The sequence below is a fragment of the Pseudopodoces humilis genome, chromosome 5, assembly GCF_049639895.1.
Source record: "Pseudopodoces humilis isolate 2021_Gansu_Grassland_sample_001 chromosome 5, ASM4963989v1, whole genome shotgun sequence".
Classification (NCBI taxonomy): domain Eukaryota; kingdom Metazoa; phylum Chordata; class Aves; order Passeriformes; family Paridae; genus Pseudopodoces; species Pseudopodoces humilis.
This window is the reverse complement of record NC_142204.1, coordinates 27,612,576-27,632,177: the sequence shown is the minus strand read 5'-3', so window position 1 is coordinate 27,632,177 and position 19,602 is coordinate 27,612,576. Positions and strand designations below refer to the sequence as shown.

Sequence of the window (19,602 nt, the reverse complement as noted above, 5' to 3'; positions counted from 1 at the left end):
TAAGGAAAGAGGAATAGAAAAGGAATAGAAAGGAGTTCTGGTTCTGCAGCTGCCTATTCATTTCCCATTTATGAATAATTTGGTAACAGGTACAAACAATGTTAGTTTTCTAAGCAGCTTCATCAGAAGAGAGGAAACAAAACAGTTTTCCAGTGCATCTCCTTCCATACTGTCTATGCAGCAGCGCTTACTGGGGCTCATGCCATTTTTCATCTGTTTATCTACTATCTCCTTTGTTTCATAGTAACGAGAATTCTGTTTCCCGAAATAGTAAAAGAGCAAGATTCTAATAGAGAGCATAGTGGGCTGTGGAGAAAGAGTTGAAAGATGGTGCAGCTCGCACCTGCGTCACGTTCACATGTGCTAAAACTAAAACACAGCTGGTTGGTTTTATTTTAGGCCTACTAGCCTTGGCAACATCCCTTTTATCTCCAATGCCTAATTATAAAAGCCCTAAGTGCCAGTACTGTTAACTGCTTCAGCACTGAGTGCTGTTGTTTCACTGCACCCATGAAATGCATCCAGTAGCCTGGCCTTGCTTGGCACAGTATCCTAACTCTACCCTCTCCCAGTACATAGCACATATACAGCTATTTCTTCCTTACTACGTTAAGAATCCAAACTCTATTAAGTATTTTTAATGAGTTCAATGCTACTCAGATCTAATGAAGACACAGAAAATTATGAGATATACAAAAGAGAGAGAATTAAATCCTGAAGCATCATTTCTATTAATTCCAACTATAATTACCAGGCAGTAAAAAAAGTATTAAGTTAGTGGCCAAACTACCACAATAGCTTACTCACCCTTTTTCATGTTGCTCTTTTAAGTGATCTTTTAATTTATTTTCCTTCTATCAGGTTATGTGCCAACATCTCAAAAAAGATGGCAGGCTTTGCGAACACACTAAAAATTTTTTTTGCAGAAACTTCTATTGCTGTTTTCTCAGGATAGTAAGAACAGATGTAAAATAAGGATCACAAGAATGCTAGGATCACTTCTAAAACCTCACGGGCAAAAGGCCTCGTTTCTTTAAAATTACAATTTGTAAAAAGTAGTTTTCTAAATATTCTTAAAAGAGGGAGGACTATTTCTATCCAAAATTCTTAAATTCTGGGAGAGCATTTATTCACAAGTGGCTACCAGCCCTGCTGGGTTTAGTATCAGCTCATGTTTAGTGTTACTACCTTCATTAACTGATTCTAAACACAGAAATTACTTTTATCTCCTTCAAAGTAGTTTCTTATAAATATTCACAGATCTAACTCATTCTCTTTATAAACATTTCTTCCAACTCTGTTATCCCTCTGCATAACAGGCCCACCAGTAATACCAGTCACATTATTTCCTTGTCCATTTCTGCCAGCCTGTCCATAGGCATCTTTCAGTGTCTGTTTTATATTTTGAAAGCTAATGTTTCGTGGCAGGGAAAAAATCTATGCTATGTTAATACTATAAACTGTAAAGTGACACTCAGAACAATGCAAGGGGGAAACAGTAAAAATTAATGAGAATGCTTAGTGATAAAATCTTAGTCTATCCTGGCAACAAGGTGAAAGAACAAATTAATTCCACTATGTCTGCATAAAGCACAAAATTAGCAAGAAACTTAAAAAATCTGCCAGTAATTGTCTGGCATCATTAATTTAATTTCTATTTCCTATAAGTCTACATGAATGAACCTTGTAAGCTGCTGTAGACAACCATCTGAAGACAGCAGCCTTAACGGGAATTTATTTGGAAGCCACCAAATCTCTCTTAGTAATTGCCCTTCCTTTGCCTGGAATTCATTATGCACTGAAGTCTAACTCAATTATAGTACAGTCATTATTCCAGAAATTCCAGTGCTTCACTGATTTTTCAGCTACAATAGGATAAATACCCATACTTCAGTGAAGAGTATACTCAGCTGTCTTTTTTAGAGGAGTGTAGGTCAACTGTATCATCAATAGTGCTGGCACTGAATCCTGCTACTCCTGACTTTTTCAACTTCAGTTCACAGTTCAAACTTTAATGGATAAAGATTCAGTGAACATCTTGATGATGAAAAAGAATCTACGTAGGCTCCCCAGGGGAGTTCTGAAGGGACTCCTCAGGTTGTCTTAAGACTCAGAATGGCATCTTTGTAACCATTCTTCATTCTTGCACACCACTTCTGATTATAGGCAGAGAGCAAAAATAAACAGCTGCTCATTACAAGACAGTTTCATCACACTAATAAGAGCTGAAACTACTAAGCAGTTATTTTGATACTTCAGGGCACACTTTTGAAAAAGACTGCATGTCAAAGCAACAAAAAGAATTGAAATTAATACATTTATTTTTCTCTGTGTGTGTGGTAAAGACTGAGGGCAGGTACCGATCCATTAACATGAGAAACCCATGAGATGGCATTGGGTGCTTTATTATTCACAGAGCAAGGGTACTCTGAAAAAAATGTTCGTCAGTGGAGACTGCAAGGTCATCACACTAAGGAGAAAATGGAACAATGAAGAGATAGTAAAATTAGTTTAGGTGGTGATGGGATTTTGTGATGAATCTTAGATTAATACCTGAAGGATGTTTGATTTTGATGTCTAAGAAAATGGGAGTTCTGACCAACCCTTTTCCTGCCACTGAAGAACTCCTAGTATGACATTAACCCTCTTTTCTTCTACATGGTACTATGTTCATGCTGCAGCTCTGTGAGGACTTAAAGATTGAAGTTTGAGTCTGGCTCAAATTAGAAACTCCCTTCTGCTGACAGGGGAAGCCTGTGTCCTCCACACATCTCTTCCTCCCCACTTTTCAATGCACTGTGTAGTTACCTGAGATAGAGGCAACTCTGAGACCTGAATCACACAGGAGGCAAGCTAATTAAAACTACAGAAAGTATATTTATAGATTTTTCATATTGTTTCTCATTATTTTATATATATAATAAATATATATTTTGTATTCTACCAGTTCATGAACTGAATCAAGTCACTTTGAAGTCTCATGTAAATGGGAAATATGTAAGAGAGCTGTGTAGGTGGAAGTAGGGGAGGAGGAAGGGGAGAAGTGAGGGAAAAGGCAAAGGAAAATAGGAAGGGAGAGAGGGAGACCTCAAGGCAAGCTGTTAACTGGTTCAGCTGTAATATGAATGTGCTCCTTACAGAAATACCTCTCCTACAGCCCGCAAAATTTTCATTATACTTATAGAAGCTTTGTATCTTCAGTCCATCATCTTACTGGAAACCTTTATGGAAGCTGTTCAACTAGTTTGGAAATTATTCAGGAAAGAAATGATACAGTATGGCCACATGACCTCATTTTCTCTAGGAAATGGTCTTATAAAATACAGTTATGGGGGAGCCTGTAGCATGAGCTAGTTCATGTGTAGAACCAACACTGAACTGATTAAAATGGCTTATTTAATGGTGGGAATAATCAATAGAGATGAAGATGCAGCACTGATACCTGCAGGGACCTCCTCTGTCAAATGTACTTAGTGAAAGGCTAATCTGAAAATGCAGGGAACAAATTGCACAGAAGAGAAGAAATTATGCTTAACACTGAGTTATGTTCTATTTCATGTTTCATCACTTTACTGCCATCTTCTAGAGCAGAAGATTGAAGTAAACAATGAACTTCCATCAACCTGGCACCGTAAAAGTAAGACAGGGAATGAGAACAAATGCATGCACGAAAAATTGTATTATTTCTCCTATAATAAAAAGAAATACTGCCTGATATTTTTTGTTTTGGTGTTGTTTATTATGTTGTTGTTTTTTTAAAATCTAAGAAAATTGAGCAAAATATAATTAAATTGTTTGAGAAATTGTCATCGTCTTTCAGTCATTTAGTTGCTATTTATGAACAAATCAAGCATTTCAATTTTAGGTTATCATTACAATTTAATGGAACTGCTATTGAAATATTACAGTATGCTATGGTGTAATGAAGAATGTAAAAAGACTAAGTATAAGTGACACACCATGCTAATGTCAGTGGCCCGCAAAAAAAGAAAGGCTTTACTCTGAAATTCAGATATTAGACAACTTATTTTTGTTCAACTGGTCTTTTTAAATCAAAAGACTCCTCCTTTATGTAATGAAACACGTTAAGAGTAGAAATTATTATATACAACCATACTTCTCTATTTTCTCTAACAAATGTATAATTGAATATGGCTTACCTTGAAGTAGAGCTGCAATTTGGAGAGACTGCTGAGATGGATGTTCTTTAAGTATATCCAAAACTGTTCTACCCAAACTGTCCTTTATGTTGGTATCAATTCCTGAAAAAGAAATGGATCTGTGGTGGAATATTTAACCCTAAATGCTTCGGATTATAAATGTGTTATATCAGACTGAGCTTTCTGACAAATTCAAACCAAGTGGTTTTACAACTGCATTACAGCTGAAGTACAGGATACATTTCAGTTTAAAGCTTGAGTAGCCTAAAATTCACATGCTGACATGGATGTTTTTTATGTTTCCATAGAATATGGGGATATAAAGTAACCAAATTTGGGATTACTTTAACAGATTGTTCCTAAGGAACAGAGAGCCATACTGAAAAGGATCTTTTGTAAAATCAATGAATTATTTGAATGTTTCTCCTACGTTTCTCTCCAAATTCCAAATTCATTGGGAACTTTCTAGTCCATAGTACGTGTTCTGAGAGCAAGACTGAAAATATTTTTATCTGTATGTTAATAAAGTTGTACTTCATGGCAACATTTTCAAAATTCATGCCATGAATAGACTGAAATATCCATGTGTAGTATACAGGCATTATGAACAGCCACGGGATTTCCTCACGGACTGTCCATACTGTTAACAAAGAAATGGCTTGCCTTAAACTGTGAACTAAATTTGAGAATTGCCCTGAATCAGAACCTGTTGTGCGTGGTACTTGACTCTCTACCTTTGCCTTGTAGGAGTTTCCTTGGAAATTTTGCCTTATGATAAAATACCCAAGTTGTTTTTCCACTTAGATGTGCTTTCATAAAAAGTAAAGATATGAAATGTCTTAGCAAACAAAGTGAAATTCTTCTCAGGACACTAAACAGAGAAAAATAGAGAAAGCAGGATTTAAAAGGACACTCTGAAAGCGTTCAACAGAAAAGGCTGCAATTACAGTAATTTCCTAATTCAATGGACAGTTTCCTAATTTGTTTTGTGAGAAACACAAAATTTTCTCTCTGAAAAAAACCAAAATATTACTGGGCTATTTAGCAGTGACAGTTGACTTTCAGAGGCCAGACACACCAACTCACATCTTTCCTTTGTAGTAGCTACCTATAACATCTTCTGACTCTTTTTGAAGAACTAGAAAAAAGGGGATTGTTAGGTATAACAGGCAGAAGGTGGGGAGTGTTGCAGAAGTGCAGAGCATTTGGGGTTGAAGGAGTTCACTGTGAAGATTCTACTCCACTGTCTTGACAATTGTACGCTGGTAGAGGCTGTAACACATTAATCTGAAAAAGGTGAGCCTTTTCTGTGGTCTGAAGGACTTCCTATGTTTTTGTGATGTTCTCCAGTCCTTCCTTTTTCAGGAAATAAAAGGGACTTGCCTTTTTTAAGGCAGGTGAAGATCCCTTTCAGCCTCCTTCTTTTTCATCCAGAGAGAAAAGAAACTTGGAAGGGCCTTTTTTTTTCTGAAAACAGGTCTGAGATCAGGGATAGACTAGTTGAGATTCAGCTGAAGAGCTGTGATTAGGATAAACCCTTTTTTGCAATGTATGAGTAACACCACAAGAACTGATAAAAAAGATCAATGAGATCCCTCAATGTAATGGAAGTACATGAATCTACTACTATTTCTAAGTACTTTCATTCTCATTGGTCTTACAATTTATCTGAGAAGAGAGTTATCTAGATGAGTAATTTACCTACAACAGTTCTGAAACTTATTATGCAGTGGATGGGTTGTTTGGACTTTATATCCCTGTTCTTTTCTTTCAGGACAAATGCAATTCTCAGAGACACAGTGCCTTCCCTTTTCTTCAAGGCACTCAGTTTATCCAGGAAATGAAGAAGCAGGCAGAATGGTATGTTGGCTAGGAATAGCTAACTGAAGGAAATAAATGTGAACATGAATCCTGTGGTCTCTACATCAAAGAATATTCTTGGCTGCCTTTCAGAGAGAAAAACAAAATTTTATGTAGCCATTTTGTTCTCATAATACATTTATTCTCAGAATACAGTGGCATACACTGAGTCATATATGGAATTTCTGAGTCTGAACATCACCTTTGTTCTCTGTGTATAGCAATTTCTTATTCTAAAAGAACACTGTTTTAATGAGAAGTACATGTGATTAGATTTGAAAAGGCTGATAAAGTAATTCCAAAAAAAGTATAACCAAAACTTAAGGAGGCATACACCAGATTGGGAAAATTAAGGGTATTTGTTCAGTGTTTCCTGTAAATCAAATTTACCTGTTTCAAGCAAAATGCGTACTACCTCCACCTTTCCAAATAGGGCTGCTTCATGCAGGGCACTCCCTTTTTCTGTCTAGAAAAGAAATATTGTGACATTTAAAATATCAATTAATCTTTCTGTAAAGAATACACTTGGAAAATAAGTATTTATTTTTTCCCCTCTATTTTAACTACACATAAAAAACACTGAATGGGCAAGAATAAATACTAGAATACAAGACTTTTTATTATTATTCAAGACAAAACCAAAAATGCTGTCAGTTTTATAATAAAATTAATAAGTATATAAGAAAATATAATAGGAATGTAGTACAGCTCCCTGTTAACAAGCCCGGGTTTATGTAAAATTTCTAAACTCCTATTACAGGCAGTGAAAATCTAGTCAGTACCATCAATGGAACACAGCTCTTCAGCAGGGTCAGACAGTTTACATGTGTACATCTACAATTAGATGTTTTAATGTGAAACTGATCATACCCTGGGTCAATTCAGTTATACTGTGAAAGATGTCCTAGGATATTCTGGTGTCCAGCTGCTGGTCCACTTGATGTTCACATTTGATCTGCTTCACATCTGCCTCATACAGATGCCTTACATACCTTAGGGCACCCCCAACAGCTTTTGATGCCTATGCTTATGTTATTTAAATTCTACCTTAGATGTCTGTGAATTTGATTTTGCAGTTTTGACACAAAAGTCTTTGTGAGCAGACTTTTGCTCAAATAAAATTTACAGTACTAAAAAAACCACTATCTCTCTTAACAAGCTGCATTTCTAACTGCTGTTACTGAAAAATCTGAACAGAATAGCTTTCCATCCAATAGCATTAGCGTTAGCTAGAGCACTACTAGATCTCGCTGAGTATCTGACTTACCTCTTTTGTTTTTGATAGTAAATTAGATTTATAAATTATTTGTAGAAAATGTTAAAGGTTTTACTGCTTGAATTTGTTTTTTTTTATATACTTTATCAAGTCATACTTACTATGGTGGAAAGACCTTAAAGACACACACATACAAAAACCAATTCTGAAATAAAATACTAATTCATTATTAATTAATTGTGTCAGAATGCATCAGAGTTACAGCAATGCAATGACAGGATACTTAGAATTAATCAGAGATCCTTAGATGGGATGTGAGCCCACTGTAAGTGTACATATGTCCCACCAATGCTTAGTACATGGAGATATAAAGTAGAGCATGCCCATCTACATCCTACATACCACTTATACTAACAGTATAACAGAGGGCAGAAGGAAGTCAGTAAGAGAATATACATACAAAACACATGTCTCAAAATAACTTCTAATATTTCCATTTTCAGAAACAATCCAGTTGAACATTCCCAGGTTTATTTGGAACAATAAGGCTAAATATTCAGATTCAGAATCTTTTACTCAAACAACATCTTCAGCACACTTCCAGTTACTGCAATTGACTTCAAAAATGGGATAACTCTGCAATGATGGTGCAACCACAAAGGTACACACAGAGATTAATGTGCAGCTTGGAAATTTCTGGGAATGAGAAAAATTCTCAGAAAAGTCACAAATAGTTATAGTTCTGATTACTGAAACAGGCTTGACATCAGCAATCTTTAAAAAAGCCTCTCATCCTCTTGGTGTCATATGGCATTTCCTTTGGACTGACCACTTACTGGCATGACTATTGGGTGGACCTGGCACTACTAAGATAGAGCTCTCTGTCATTGAGGAGTATTGACAGCAGGTCAAGGGAGGTGGCTTCCTTTCTGATCACTACTTGTGGAGCCACACCTGAAATGCTCCGCTCAGTTCTGGGCTCCCCAGCACAAGACAGAGATGGAGCTACTAGAGGGAGACATTAAAATTGTGAAGGGACTGGAGCATCTCAGTAAAGGAAGAGAGAGCTGGGACAGTTTAGCTTATACAAATGAAGGCTTACAGAGTATCTTATCACTGTGTACAAATATCTGAAGGGAGGGTGTAAAGGCTAAGCCAGGCTTGATCATGTCCAGTGACAGAAGAGATAATGGGGAAAAACTGAAACACAATAGGTTCTTTCAAACGTAAGAATTTCTTTTGCATTGCAGGTAACTCAGCCCTGGTACTGGTACAGGTTGTCCAGGAGAGTTGTAGGTTCTCAGTCCCTGAAGCTATTCAAAAGTTGTTTGGACACAGTCTTGGGCAACTTATTCTGATTCTGCTTGAAAACGGGGAGTTGGACCTGAAGACCTCCAGAGTTCCATTCCAACCTCAACCATGCTCTTCAAGGATAAGAATTAGTGATGTATACATCAACAATGAAATCCACAGAGGTTCAATTGTTAGAAGAAGCCAGAGCACTAAATTTTATTTCTATGAGATTGAATTGCAGAGATTAAAATCAGTTGCACCTTGATTAAAATTGTAGATATAATTCTGTACTAATAAGGAACCTTGTTTAATGGAAAAAATGGACTACATTAGTGACAACAATTTTCTATTGCTGTACCATGATCTAAGACTGAGAAAGATCAATGTTCTGGCATAGTGAATCAACAGCTTTGAGGACAAGGAACAGGATCTACCCTCAGATTACCCAGCTAAAGGGTGAAAAAGATGCTGATATGATAATTGGCATGGGCAGCAGTCTTTCCGTTCATCAAAATTCCCCACTGGAGGAAAGGTAAGCAATATTTTCCTTGATGAAAGCACACACCTTGTAAGAAATTGAATTAAAACTAATATGAGAAGAGAAACTTCCTGTAGATGTGTAAGGCAAAAAAATCTATCTGGGGGCAATTTAAGAACCAGAAGATAGCTCTGCTATGCATAAAGGGAGTACAGGAACTTAAGCCACCTTTACACATGTAATTCCTAGAGTTGGGAGAGGAATCCAACCTTAAATGCCATTTTTTTCCCTTATATACTTACTTTCTTCCTTGATGATATTTCCTGTCATATCAGAACATTATCCTAAAACTCTTTACAGACATTCCACACTGCCTTGTATTCTAGGGCAGTCTATGCTTTATAACTCTGAGCTATGAGACAATAGTAATGAATGTCACATCCCAGAAATAAGATATATGAACAATTTGTTCAAAAGAGGAATTTGAAAGGCACACCATATGAACAGTGCAAGGATCTGTACACTATAAAAGTGTTTTTCTGAACAAGAGGGGAAATATTACCATGAAACTGAACTAAAATCAACCTGAGAATATGGAGAAAGCACACTTGTAAGATGCAGACGTGTATAATCCTGCGTAAGGTGTCATGGAGATGAATGATGACACAAATTTTAAAAGCCCTAGGCAGGATTTCATGGTAATAATGAATAACTAACAAGTGAATCAGATCCCTCGACCCAAAAACTATCCAGAAGGCAAAAATGTCCTTGTTACCAGACAGCTCAGTTACCAAACTCTGCTTTAACTCAGAGGGAATGCTGAACCTCAGGATGAACAGGGCCAAGAGGAATTCTGACTGTCTCAGTAGATATATCTCTCTTTGTAAATGTCCATGTAGCTTACTACTTGAAGGTAGAAGTAAGTTCAGAATGTTTTTCTCTTGTGCAATAGAACATTTACACAATTCACGAGGATAAAAAATATAGTTGCAAATAATTTCTATATATTATTTAAGATGTGCTAGAACTTTTAGGTAGATCTTTTTCACTGATAACAGTGTACTTGTGCACTAATATATTCTTCTTCTCTATACTACAGCAAGTTAGCTTAAGATTTATAGACAATTTTCACTGCTTTACTTCCTGAAGCTTTCATTGACTTGGATCATATTTTCCTGGCAAAGTAAACATTACCATTATATTTGGAAAGTCTTCCCCGATCATACTTAATACAAAAACTGCTGGCAATTTTTCATGAACAAAGTGAGCTAAAGTCTACTTGAGTTTGCATCAATGGATAATATATTGATTCTCTGGCATAAGTTTTCTGTATATGAGATACAGAGAACTAGAGCACGAATTGTGCTAAACATGTAATAAAACAGTCCCTGCCCCTGCTTATTACTAAGTACAGGTACAATGTCACAGGTGGATACATAAACTAAGCTAGGACAGAAGGACATCATCAATAGGCATACCAGAATACCCAAGTCACCTTGGTGTACAATTTGCAGCCTCACAGAGAAGCACCAAGGGTTTTAATAATTACACATTTTCTTTTAATCATGTAAATATGCAAGAGCTTGTAATTAGGTCACTCGTCTAGTCCTTATTCATAGGCAGTTTGCTATAGTTCTGACATGGATTTCAGACAGAATCTGAAGGACAGAATGGTAGCTTTGCAAATTTATTAATGGAATTTCCTCCATATACAGTGGGAGCAAAAAGGAAGGGGCACGGCTTTTTGCAAAACTACCAGTGACAAGCAGTGGAAATTGCTGTCATTATTGGAACAGACAGGGAAGGCAAATAGGGATAGATGAAAGCTGGATAAACAGAAGGGGCCAAGATTTTAGGGTATTTCTAATTATTAAACTACTGTTTACATGAAACATACTGAACTGTGTAGGATCTTGATTTACTGAAGGCCCAAAATCTATCATTCAATCAAAACCTGCTTATTTTTCGTATGTTTCAATTTAAATGAAAGCTTCAAAGCATAAAGAGATGGAGCAGATTTGGATTGCCCTCTCCTAAATAACTCTGGATTGAAGGATAGTGGATAAACCTGGAAAATTAATAAAATATTTGATTAATTAAAAAAAAATTAAATGCTGTCTTTTATTCGCCCAAATTTTTGCTGTGATTAAAAGTGCTCAGGGAGTACAGAAGAGAAAGATAAGATGGCTAAAGTAAACCTCCCATTTAAACAAATACATCTTTAAAATTACAGACTGATACAAGACAGGCTACTCATATTATCATTGCTAAACACTCTGAGAGGTCTTTACTGGTGATAAACTGAATTTATTTAACACATTTGAATGTGTACAAAATTGTTTACCACATAAAATATTACTTTGTAAAATGTTCTTTCTCAATCAGCAATGCAGATCAATTTAATTAATAACAAAATAGCTGAGTTTAGTTTTAAGTGACAGGCTGATAATTTCTGTTCTCCTCAATTTAATAAGCTGCCAGTAATCATCAACAGAATTTTTCAGAGGCTATAGCAGTAATAAGTTAACAGTAGGTACAGAGCCAAATTACCAATATGCTAAGATGCTAAATGAAAAGGAACATATTGATAGAAAATATGTATTCCGGCAAGAAAATAAATAAATGATATTTCCTTATGTCAAATAGGACAAAACCAGAAGGAACAAGATAACCTAGTGCAAAGAAAAATAAAAATAAAAATCACCCTGCCTCTGAATAACTTCCAAAAAAAAATAAATCTAAGAATATATATCAATTAAAAGCAATTAGAATAAAATGAAATTTTAAAAAAAATAAGCCCTATAATTTTAGTGTAGATGTCAAAGAGATCACTATTATTAAAAGAACCTTTCATTTCTTAAAAGATTGAAAAAAAAATTGCAGCCACTGTATTTTTTAAAGACCAGTGAAAAACTTTTAGTGTAACTATAGATAAAAATGGCTTAGGAGAATTCACAGCAGTGCTAAAATTATCCAGATTACATAAGAGGAAGAACACATTTCATAAAAACATTGTGTAATATTTTGCCCTCATGTAACCATCAGTTTGGAAGTTGCCGTGACAGAGACCATTTTCCTTCAATTATTCTATTTCTTAAATATCAGTTCAGGCATCAGTTTCTGAATTTTTCCTCATTCATTTGCTAGAGATAAAAGAGAAATTTTATGTTCAGTAACATGTGTTTGAAAGTTCTATGTTGCTGTAGCATTAAACTTTTCTAGAATACTGAAGATGTAGTAATAGTAAAAGAAAGATAAAAAAGTGAGCTGCTTACATTAACCTTTGCAAGTATCTCTCTTTCTAGTAAAGAAATCAAAATCAAATTAAACTGAAATCTTGATGAGTGGCAAATTCCCAAGCTGACAAATCACACAGAAGTGTTTCACTTTAAAATTGTTTGAACCAAGTACCAACACTAATTCAAAACATGCAAGAGATAATAAAAGTAGTAAAACAATTTTACCACATTTTCCTTTGGAAGACGGTTAAGAATGTCCACTTTTAAGCCTAAAATACACTAATATTTTTTTTATTTGCTTTGTTGTTTTGGTGTTTTTTAATCTGTCTTTTCTTCTCCACTTCACATTCTTTTTCTCAAAGAATTTTTCTCTTTTCCTTTTTCTTCTGTTTCTCAAGAAACATGATCTTGATGAAGAATCCAGAAATAAAAGTGTATGGAATCCAGGTCCAATCTTTCTATATAAAAGGGAATTTTGTGTATTAAGGAGTTTGATTAAATGCACCGAAGGCTTGAAATGGATATAAATTTTAGTTAAAGTTTTGGCAAAGTTTGCAAGATTTGTTCACAGATTGACAGAATTTTCTGAGCTGGAAGTGACCCAGAAGGATCAAATCCAACTCTTGAGTGAATGGCCCATACAGGGATTGAACCCACAACTTTGGTGTTTTTATCAGCAGGCACTAACCAACTGTCAAGTGGTAGAGAATGTCTGAATGTGACTCTAAAGTAGATGTAATTATGTTTGGTTGCTTGCTTGTTTTATCTGAAAATAGACATAAACTTGAAACAAATTAATTCAAAGTATATTTTATACAAGAGAGAGACAGAAAGGAAGTTACTTCATATATGAAGATGAAATCCACTCTTCAACAAACATAGTGCCATCAATCAAATCAAGAGGAATCATAAGATTGAAGTAACATTTCAGAACACATAAAAGAATCCAGCGCTCTGTAGTTAAAAGGCCTGGACACCTTCCAGTACAAAGAACTGAACAAAAAATTCACTGCTTCTGTACCTTGTGTCTCTTCCCATCTATGTCTATTTTATTTAAAGTTACCCCTTAAACGTCACTATAACTTAGAGTGTATAAACTAGACACACCAAACAGCTGACAGGTTGGAGTCAGTAGCTGCAAGAGTGTACTGCTATAGAATATTCTTTCAGATTTATAAAACAAGCGTTTAGAAATTCAAAAAATCAAAATTGTTACTACTTACCAACTTGAGTTTTGAACGGAATAATTAGAGGAAAATGAGGTCTCAGTGAAACACTGTTTTAGATTGCTGTGATGATGAATGGCCACAGCTTTAGAAAATCAGCTTATGACCTTTACAGCCACTGCTGTAGAAAATATATTTATATACAGGTACATGAATGGTTGACATGATTTGTGTATCTACATGTCTCAAGACACCATTAAAACATGCACTCAGCTTTGAAGATATGTATCTTTCTTTTAACACATTGTTGGAGTTGTCACCTTGCAGCATTTCCAACTAGAGTAAATGCAAGTGTATTTTAAAGGAAAAAATATCAGGGGAGGGAGGAAGGGAGGAGGGGAGGAAGGGAAGGAAGGGAAGGAAGTGGCGGAAGGAAGGAAGTGGCGGAAGGAAGTGGCGGAAGGAAGGAAGTGGAGGAAGGAAGGGGCAGAAGGAAGGGGCGGAAGGGGCGGAAGGAAGGAAGGAAGGAAGGAAGGAAGGAAGGAAGGAAGGAAGGAAGGAAGGAAGGAAGGAAGGAAGGAAGGAAGGAAGGAAGGAAGGAAGGAAGGAAGGAAGGAAGGAAGGAAGGAAGGAAGGAAGGAAGGAAGGAAGTGGCGGAAGGAAGGAAGTGGCGGAAGGAAGGAAGTGGCGGAAGGAAGTGGCGGAAGGAAGTGGCGGAAGGAAGGAAGTGGCGGAAGGAAGGAAGGAAGGAAGTGGCGGAAGGAAGGAAGGAAGTGGCGGAAGGAAGGAAGGAAGTGGCGGAAGGAAGTGGCGGAAGGAAGTGGCGGAAGGAAGTGGCGGAAGGAAGGAAGGAAGTGGCGGAAGGAAGGAAGTGGCGGAAGGAAGGAAGTGGCGGAAGGAAGGAAGTGGCGGAAGGAAGGAAGTGGCGGAAGGAAGGAAGGAAGGAAGGAAGGAAGGAAGGAAGGAAGGAAGGAAGGAAGGAAGGAAGGAAGGAAGGAAGGAAGGGGCGGAAGGAAGGAAGGAAGGGGCGGAAGGAAGGAAGGAAGGAAGGAAGGAAGGAAGGAAGGAAGGAAGGAAGGAAGGAAGGAAGGAAGGAAGGAAGGAAGGAAGGAAGGAAGGAAGGAAGGAAGGAAGGAAGGAAGGAAGGAAGGAAGGAAGGAAGGAAGGAAGTGGCGGAAGGAAGGAAGGAAGGAAGGAAGTGGCGGAAGGAAGTGGCGGAAGGAAGGAAGTGGCGGAAGGAAGTGGCGGAAGGAAGTGGCGGAAGGAAGTGGCGGAAGGAAGGAAGTGGCGGAAGGAAGTGGCGGAAGGAAGTGGCGGAAGGAAGTGGCGGAAGGAAGTGGCGGAAGGAAGTGGCGGAAGGAAGTGGCGGAAGGAAGTGGCGGAAGGAAGGAAGGAAGGAAGGAAGGAAGGAAGGAAGGAAGGAAGGAAGGAAGGAAGGAAGGAAGGAAGGAAGGAAGGAAGGAAGGAAGGAAGGAAGGAAGGAAGTGGCGGAAGGAAGGAAGGAAGGAAGGAAGGAAGGAAGGAAGGAAGGAAGGAAGGAAGGAAGGAAGGAAGGAAGGAAGGAAGGAAGGAAGGAAGGAAGTGGCGGAAGGAAGGAAGGAAGGAAGTGGCGGAAGGAAGGAAGGAAGGAAGGAAGGAAGGAAGGAAGGAAGGAAGGAAGGAAGGAAGGAAGGAAGGAAGGAAGGAAGGAAGGAAGGAAGGAAGTGGCGGAAGGAAGGAAGGAAGTGGCGGAAGGAAGGAAGGAAGGAAGTGGCGGAAGGAAGGAAGTGGCGGAAGGAAGGAAGTGGCGGAAGGAAGGAAGTGGCGGAAGGAAGTGGCGGAAGGAAGTGGCGGAAGGAAGGAAGGAAGGAAGTGGCGGAAGGAAGGAAGTGGCGGAAGGAAGGAAGTGGCGGAAGGAAGGAAGTGGCGGAAGGAAGTGGCGGAAGGAAGTGGCGGAAGGAAGTGGCGGAAGGAAGTGGCGGAAGGAAGTGGCGGAAGGAAGTGGCGGAAGGAAGGAAGGAAGGAAGGAAGGAAGGAAGGAAGGAAGGAAGGAAGGAAGGAAGGAAGGAAGGAAGGAAGGAAGGAAGGAAGGAAGGAAGGAAGGAAGGAAGGAAGGAAGGAAGGAAGGAAGTGGCAGAAGGAAGGAAGTGGCGGAAGGAAGGAAGTGGCGGAAGGAAGGAAGGAAGTGGCGGAAGGAAGGAAGTGGCGGAAGGAAGGAAGGAAGGAAGTGGCGGAAGGAAGGAAGTGGCGGAAGGAAGGAAGTGGTGGAAGGAAGGAAGTGGCGGAAGGAAGGATGGAAGTGGCGGAAGGAAGGAAGTGGCGGAAGGAAGTGGCGGAAGGAAGTGGCGGAAGGAAGTGGCGGAAGTGGCGGAAGTGGCGGAAGTGGCGGAAGTGGCGGAAGGAAGGAAGTGGCGGAAGTGGCGGAAGTGGCGGAAGTGGCGGAAGTGGCGGAAGTGGCGGAAGTGGCGGAAGTGGCGGAAGGAAGGAAGGAAGGAAGGAAGGAAGGAAGGAAGGAAGGAAGGAAGGAAGGAAGGAAGGAAGGAAGGAAGGAAGGAATTACACACTAACTTGGCAGCTGACATCCATTCCAGCCTCCAGAAGCACCTGTACGACAGCTTTGTGGCCATTACGAGCAGCAAGATGCAAAGGGGTGTGTTTTCTTGTATTACAGTTCATCAGGTTTGGATATGCTTTGATGATCATTTTTACAACACGCAGACGTCCATAAAGTGCTGCCAGATCCAGAGGTGTTTCCAGTTTGTTGTTTCTTATTGTGGGGTCTGTCAGCTCTTCTAGCAGAACAGCAACAACTTCTGAATGACCGTACTGAGCTGCACAATGCAGTGCTGTTTCATTTTCATTGTTCTGTTAAAAAAAACCCAAAAGCTTCAGAAATTCATGTTTAATCCACAATAGAAATGCTCAGTAACTATAAATGCCTCCATGAGATCACTAGAGGCAGGGTTTGTAATATAATGTATGGTAATGTATGTTAAATGCTTCAAAATTACTCCACTGAAATTTTAATAATAACACATTAATACTTGTCTTGTAAAGCTTGTGGCTTTCAAGCAGATGAGCTCCCTACGTGTCTACATTGCTCCCAATCCATTTTAACAACATGTCCCTCAAAACCTTGTAGCTCATGATATGCCAAAATCTGTAACCTTCCTTGATTCAGCTGTTCCTGAAATTATGATTGAGTCCTTCTCTTAAAAATACTCTGACAGTGAAGTCTCTCTTCTTGCTTTTGCTGGTTTTGTACCATAGCTGTTTGTTATTAGAGAAATAGAATTACAGAGAAAAACTATGCAATGCAAATGTATCAGGCACAAGGTTAGTTTCACGTATCACTATACAAAGTTACTATCCAGACAACAATAAAAACTTGGAAGACAAAACAGCACCTGTAGAAAGACTTAGCAAATCACTTAAGCTGTTGGTCTTCTCAAGACTCCAGGGAGAATTATGTATGTGTTCTAAGGCATGTGAGTATGTGTATGCTGTGGACTGAACAGGTTTTTGCTTTATAAAACAATGACCCCACCTCCAAGTGTTTCCAAAAACATTACTCAATAAACTTAATAATAAGTATTGAGAATAAGGATCATATTTTTAAATTGTTTTCTTCCAGTCATGTCTGTATACTTGCGGTACCAAAGAGACAAATAACTTCAGGCAAAGAGGAAAGAAATAGTTTATTGAGCTCTCTGAATTCCATATGTCATCTATATTATTAATATATCACATGTAGAGTTTACAAAGCTTTAAAATACACTAGACTCTATAAATTGCAGAAGTATGTACATTGAATGCCTCTTCTGATAAATTATTTATAAAATGTTGTGACAGTTTACTAATGTAAAAGTACAAAACCAAGAAGCTAATGTGCTTATTTTATTTATTTTATATTATTATTATAAATAATTTAATGTATATTCAGGAAAGATACTAAAGAAGGGTAGAGATATCATTCTAAAGGAACAAAAAGTGATAAATCTGAACCCATAGTTCTATTTCTCATGAAGCTGAAGAAAGTTCAGGGGATAGAGAACTGAAAACAGAAAAAAACAATTGTTTTTTGAAAGACAGAAAGAGTCAGAGATTCAGAGAAATGAGGCCTTGGACTCTTACTCAAAAGCTAGCTAGGATAAGAATATCCATGTTGCACAGTAAAAACTAGAAAGGAGAAAAAGGGAAGATCTATTTTTTGGTAATGATGTTTCTAATTCTGTAACCCAGAACTCAAATCTTGGGTTTGTGGTTTTAACAGCATTGCTGTCATTTTCATCTCTTGCAATCTAAGATGACTCAGATGAACTTGGGAAAGAGAAGAGACAGATCAATACATTCAGGTAAATCAATGTTGCAGTCAAACTCATGGGGTGTCTGCAACACCACACAAGATCTGAGAGACTGGAATGTGTTTCCTGCTAAACTGCAACGCAGAGGCTGGAGAACATCCAGGTGGAAAGTGAGAAGCTTCCACGGGCAGACATGGCTTGATGACTGGTAAGTATTTAGATCATTGTGCATTATTCAGACTACCATGTGGGCTTTCTTTATTATACAGACCAGAAATTCAGATTAAAATATATATACTGTCACAATACTATATTGCTGCAATGTTTTATCAACTACCTGAAACAAGCTTTTTGTGCTCTAGTGACTTCTAATATATCTTTTATATAGGACTGGGCAAAGCAATTTTCTTATGTACAGTTGTATGCCCACAAATCACAAGCAAAGTTTATTAACATTTATTTTTAATTTTTTAATATTTCATGGACAGCTAGATGAACAGGCAATTGCAGCCTGATTTGGTGTACAATTAAGTATGAAAATCAGATAATTGCACACAAAATGGACCACTATGGTAATTTTTGCCTACAGTTACTGTATTTATATATCTAATGGAAATAGTTACACAAAAGTTATATGTGTAACTATATTGACATTCGGGGAGGGGAGGGGAGGGGAGGGGAGGGGAGGGGAGGGGAGAGGAGACTCGAGGAGAGGAGACTCGAGGAGAGGAGACTCGAGGAGAGGAGACCCGGGGAGACTCGAGGAGAGGAGACTCGAGGAGAGGAGACTCGAGGAGAGGAGACTCGAGGAGAGGAGACTCGAGGAGACTCGAGGAGAGGAGACTCGAGGAGAGGAGACTCGAGGAGACTCGAGGAGAGGAGACTCGAGGAGAGGAGACTCGAGGAGAGGAGACTCGAGGAGACTCGAGGAGAGGAGACTCGAGGAGAGGAGAGGAGAGGAGAGGAGAGGAGAGGAGAGGAGAGGAGAGGAGAGGAGAGGAGAGGAGAGGAGAGGAGAGGAGAGGAGAGGAGAGGAGAGGAGAGGAGAGGAGAGGAGAGGAGAGGAGAGGAGAGGAGAGGAGAGGAGAGGAGAGGAGAGGAGAGGAGAGGAGAGGAGAGGAGAGGAGAGGAGAGGAGAGGAGAGGAGAGGAGAGGAGAGGAGAGGAGAGGAGAGGAGAGGACTATTGTTTTTAAGGTAGTTTGTCTTCGTATCTCTAAAGCCACATACTGTTCTGAAGCAATAATTTAAAGATGTGACAAAAAATTCTCCAATAAATTGGTAATAATTTGGTGCTGTTGCCTGTATTTTCAGTTCCAAGCATATACAATTGTTTCTTGAGTACAGAAAGTTTATGTGTTAACAGTCATTGCAAATGAACAGGTAATCAGCTATAAAGTATCTGCATGCGAATTACTATTCTGTAATTAGAGCTTTAAATTTGATATCCAAGGACTAAATAATACATCAAGTGCTGATGAAAAAGACTAGAATCCTCATAGAAATTTCAGATATTCATGATATATTAGCAACTACAAGACAGATTGTATGACTGAATGGTTCTAGAAAAAGAAAGATCAAGAAATAAGAACCAACTAAAGACATACAAAATGTAAGGTAAAAAGAGTAGACCAATATTATGCAAACATAGTATTAAGAAAGTCTCTAATATTCTCTAATAATATTTTTATTATTAAAATAGCTACTCTTATGTCCAAAAGACCTTGTTCAGAAATAAGGAAAGCATTCTATGATTCAGCTTTTTACCTTTTAAAAATTTTCTTCATTATTTGTTACAAGGGCCTTTTTGTGGGCATAATCCTGACCTTTTGTAGCCTTTCTCTGAATCTCTTCTCTTCCACATACAGCCAGAACTCAGGCTGGTGTGGCTGCAAACTGAATTGTGCCT

At 38.2% G+C, this 19,602-nt stretch overlaps 1 protein-coding gene across 5 annotated transcripts in view; it reads right to left on the bottom strand.

Moving 5' to 3' along the window:
• Positions 1 to 19,602, bottom strand: part of ANKS1B (ankyrin repeat and sterile alpha motif domain containing 1B) — a 412,516-nt gene that overhangs the window by 339,934 nt on the left and 52,980 nt on the right. For all 5 annotated transcript variants that reach the window (XM_088055377.1, XM_088055378.1, XM_088055379.1 and 2 more), the window contains exons 4-6: positions 15,960 to 16,256; positions 6,411 to 6,486; positions 4,161 to 4,262 (exon numbers count right to left, since the gene is read on the bottom strand). In XM_088055377.1, coding sequence (XP_087911503.1) covers positions 4,161 to 4,262; positions 6,411 to 6,486; positions 15,960 to 16,256 — 475 coding nt within the window. The remainder of the gene's footprint in view (positions 1 to 4,160; positions 4,263 to 6,410; positions 6,487 to 15,959; positions 16,257 to 19,602) is intronic.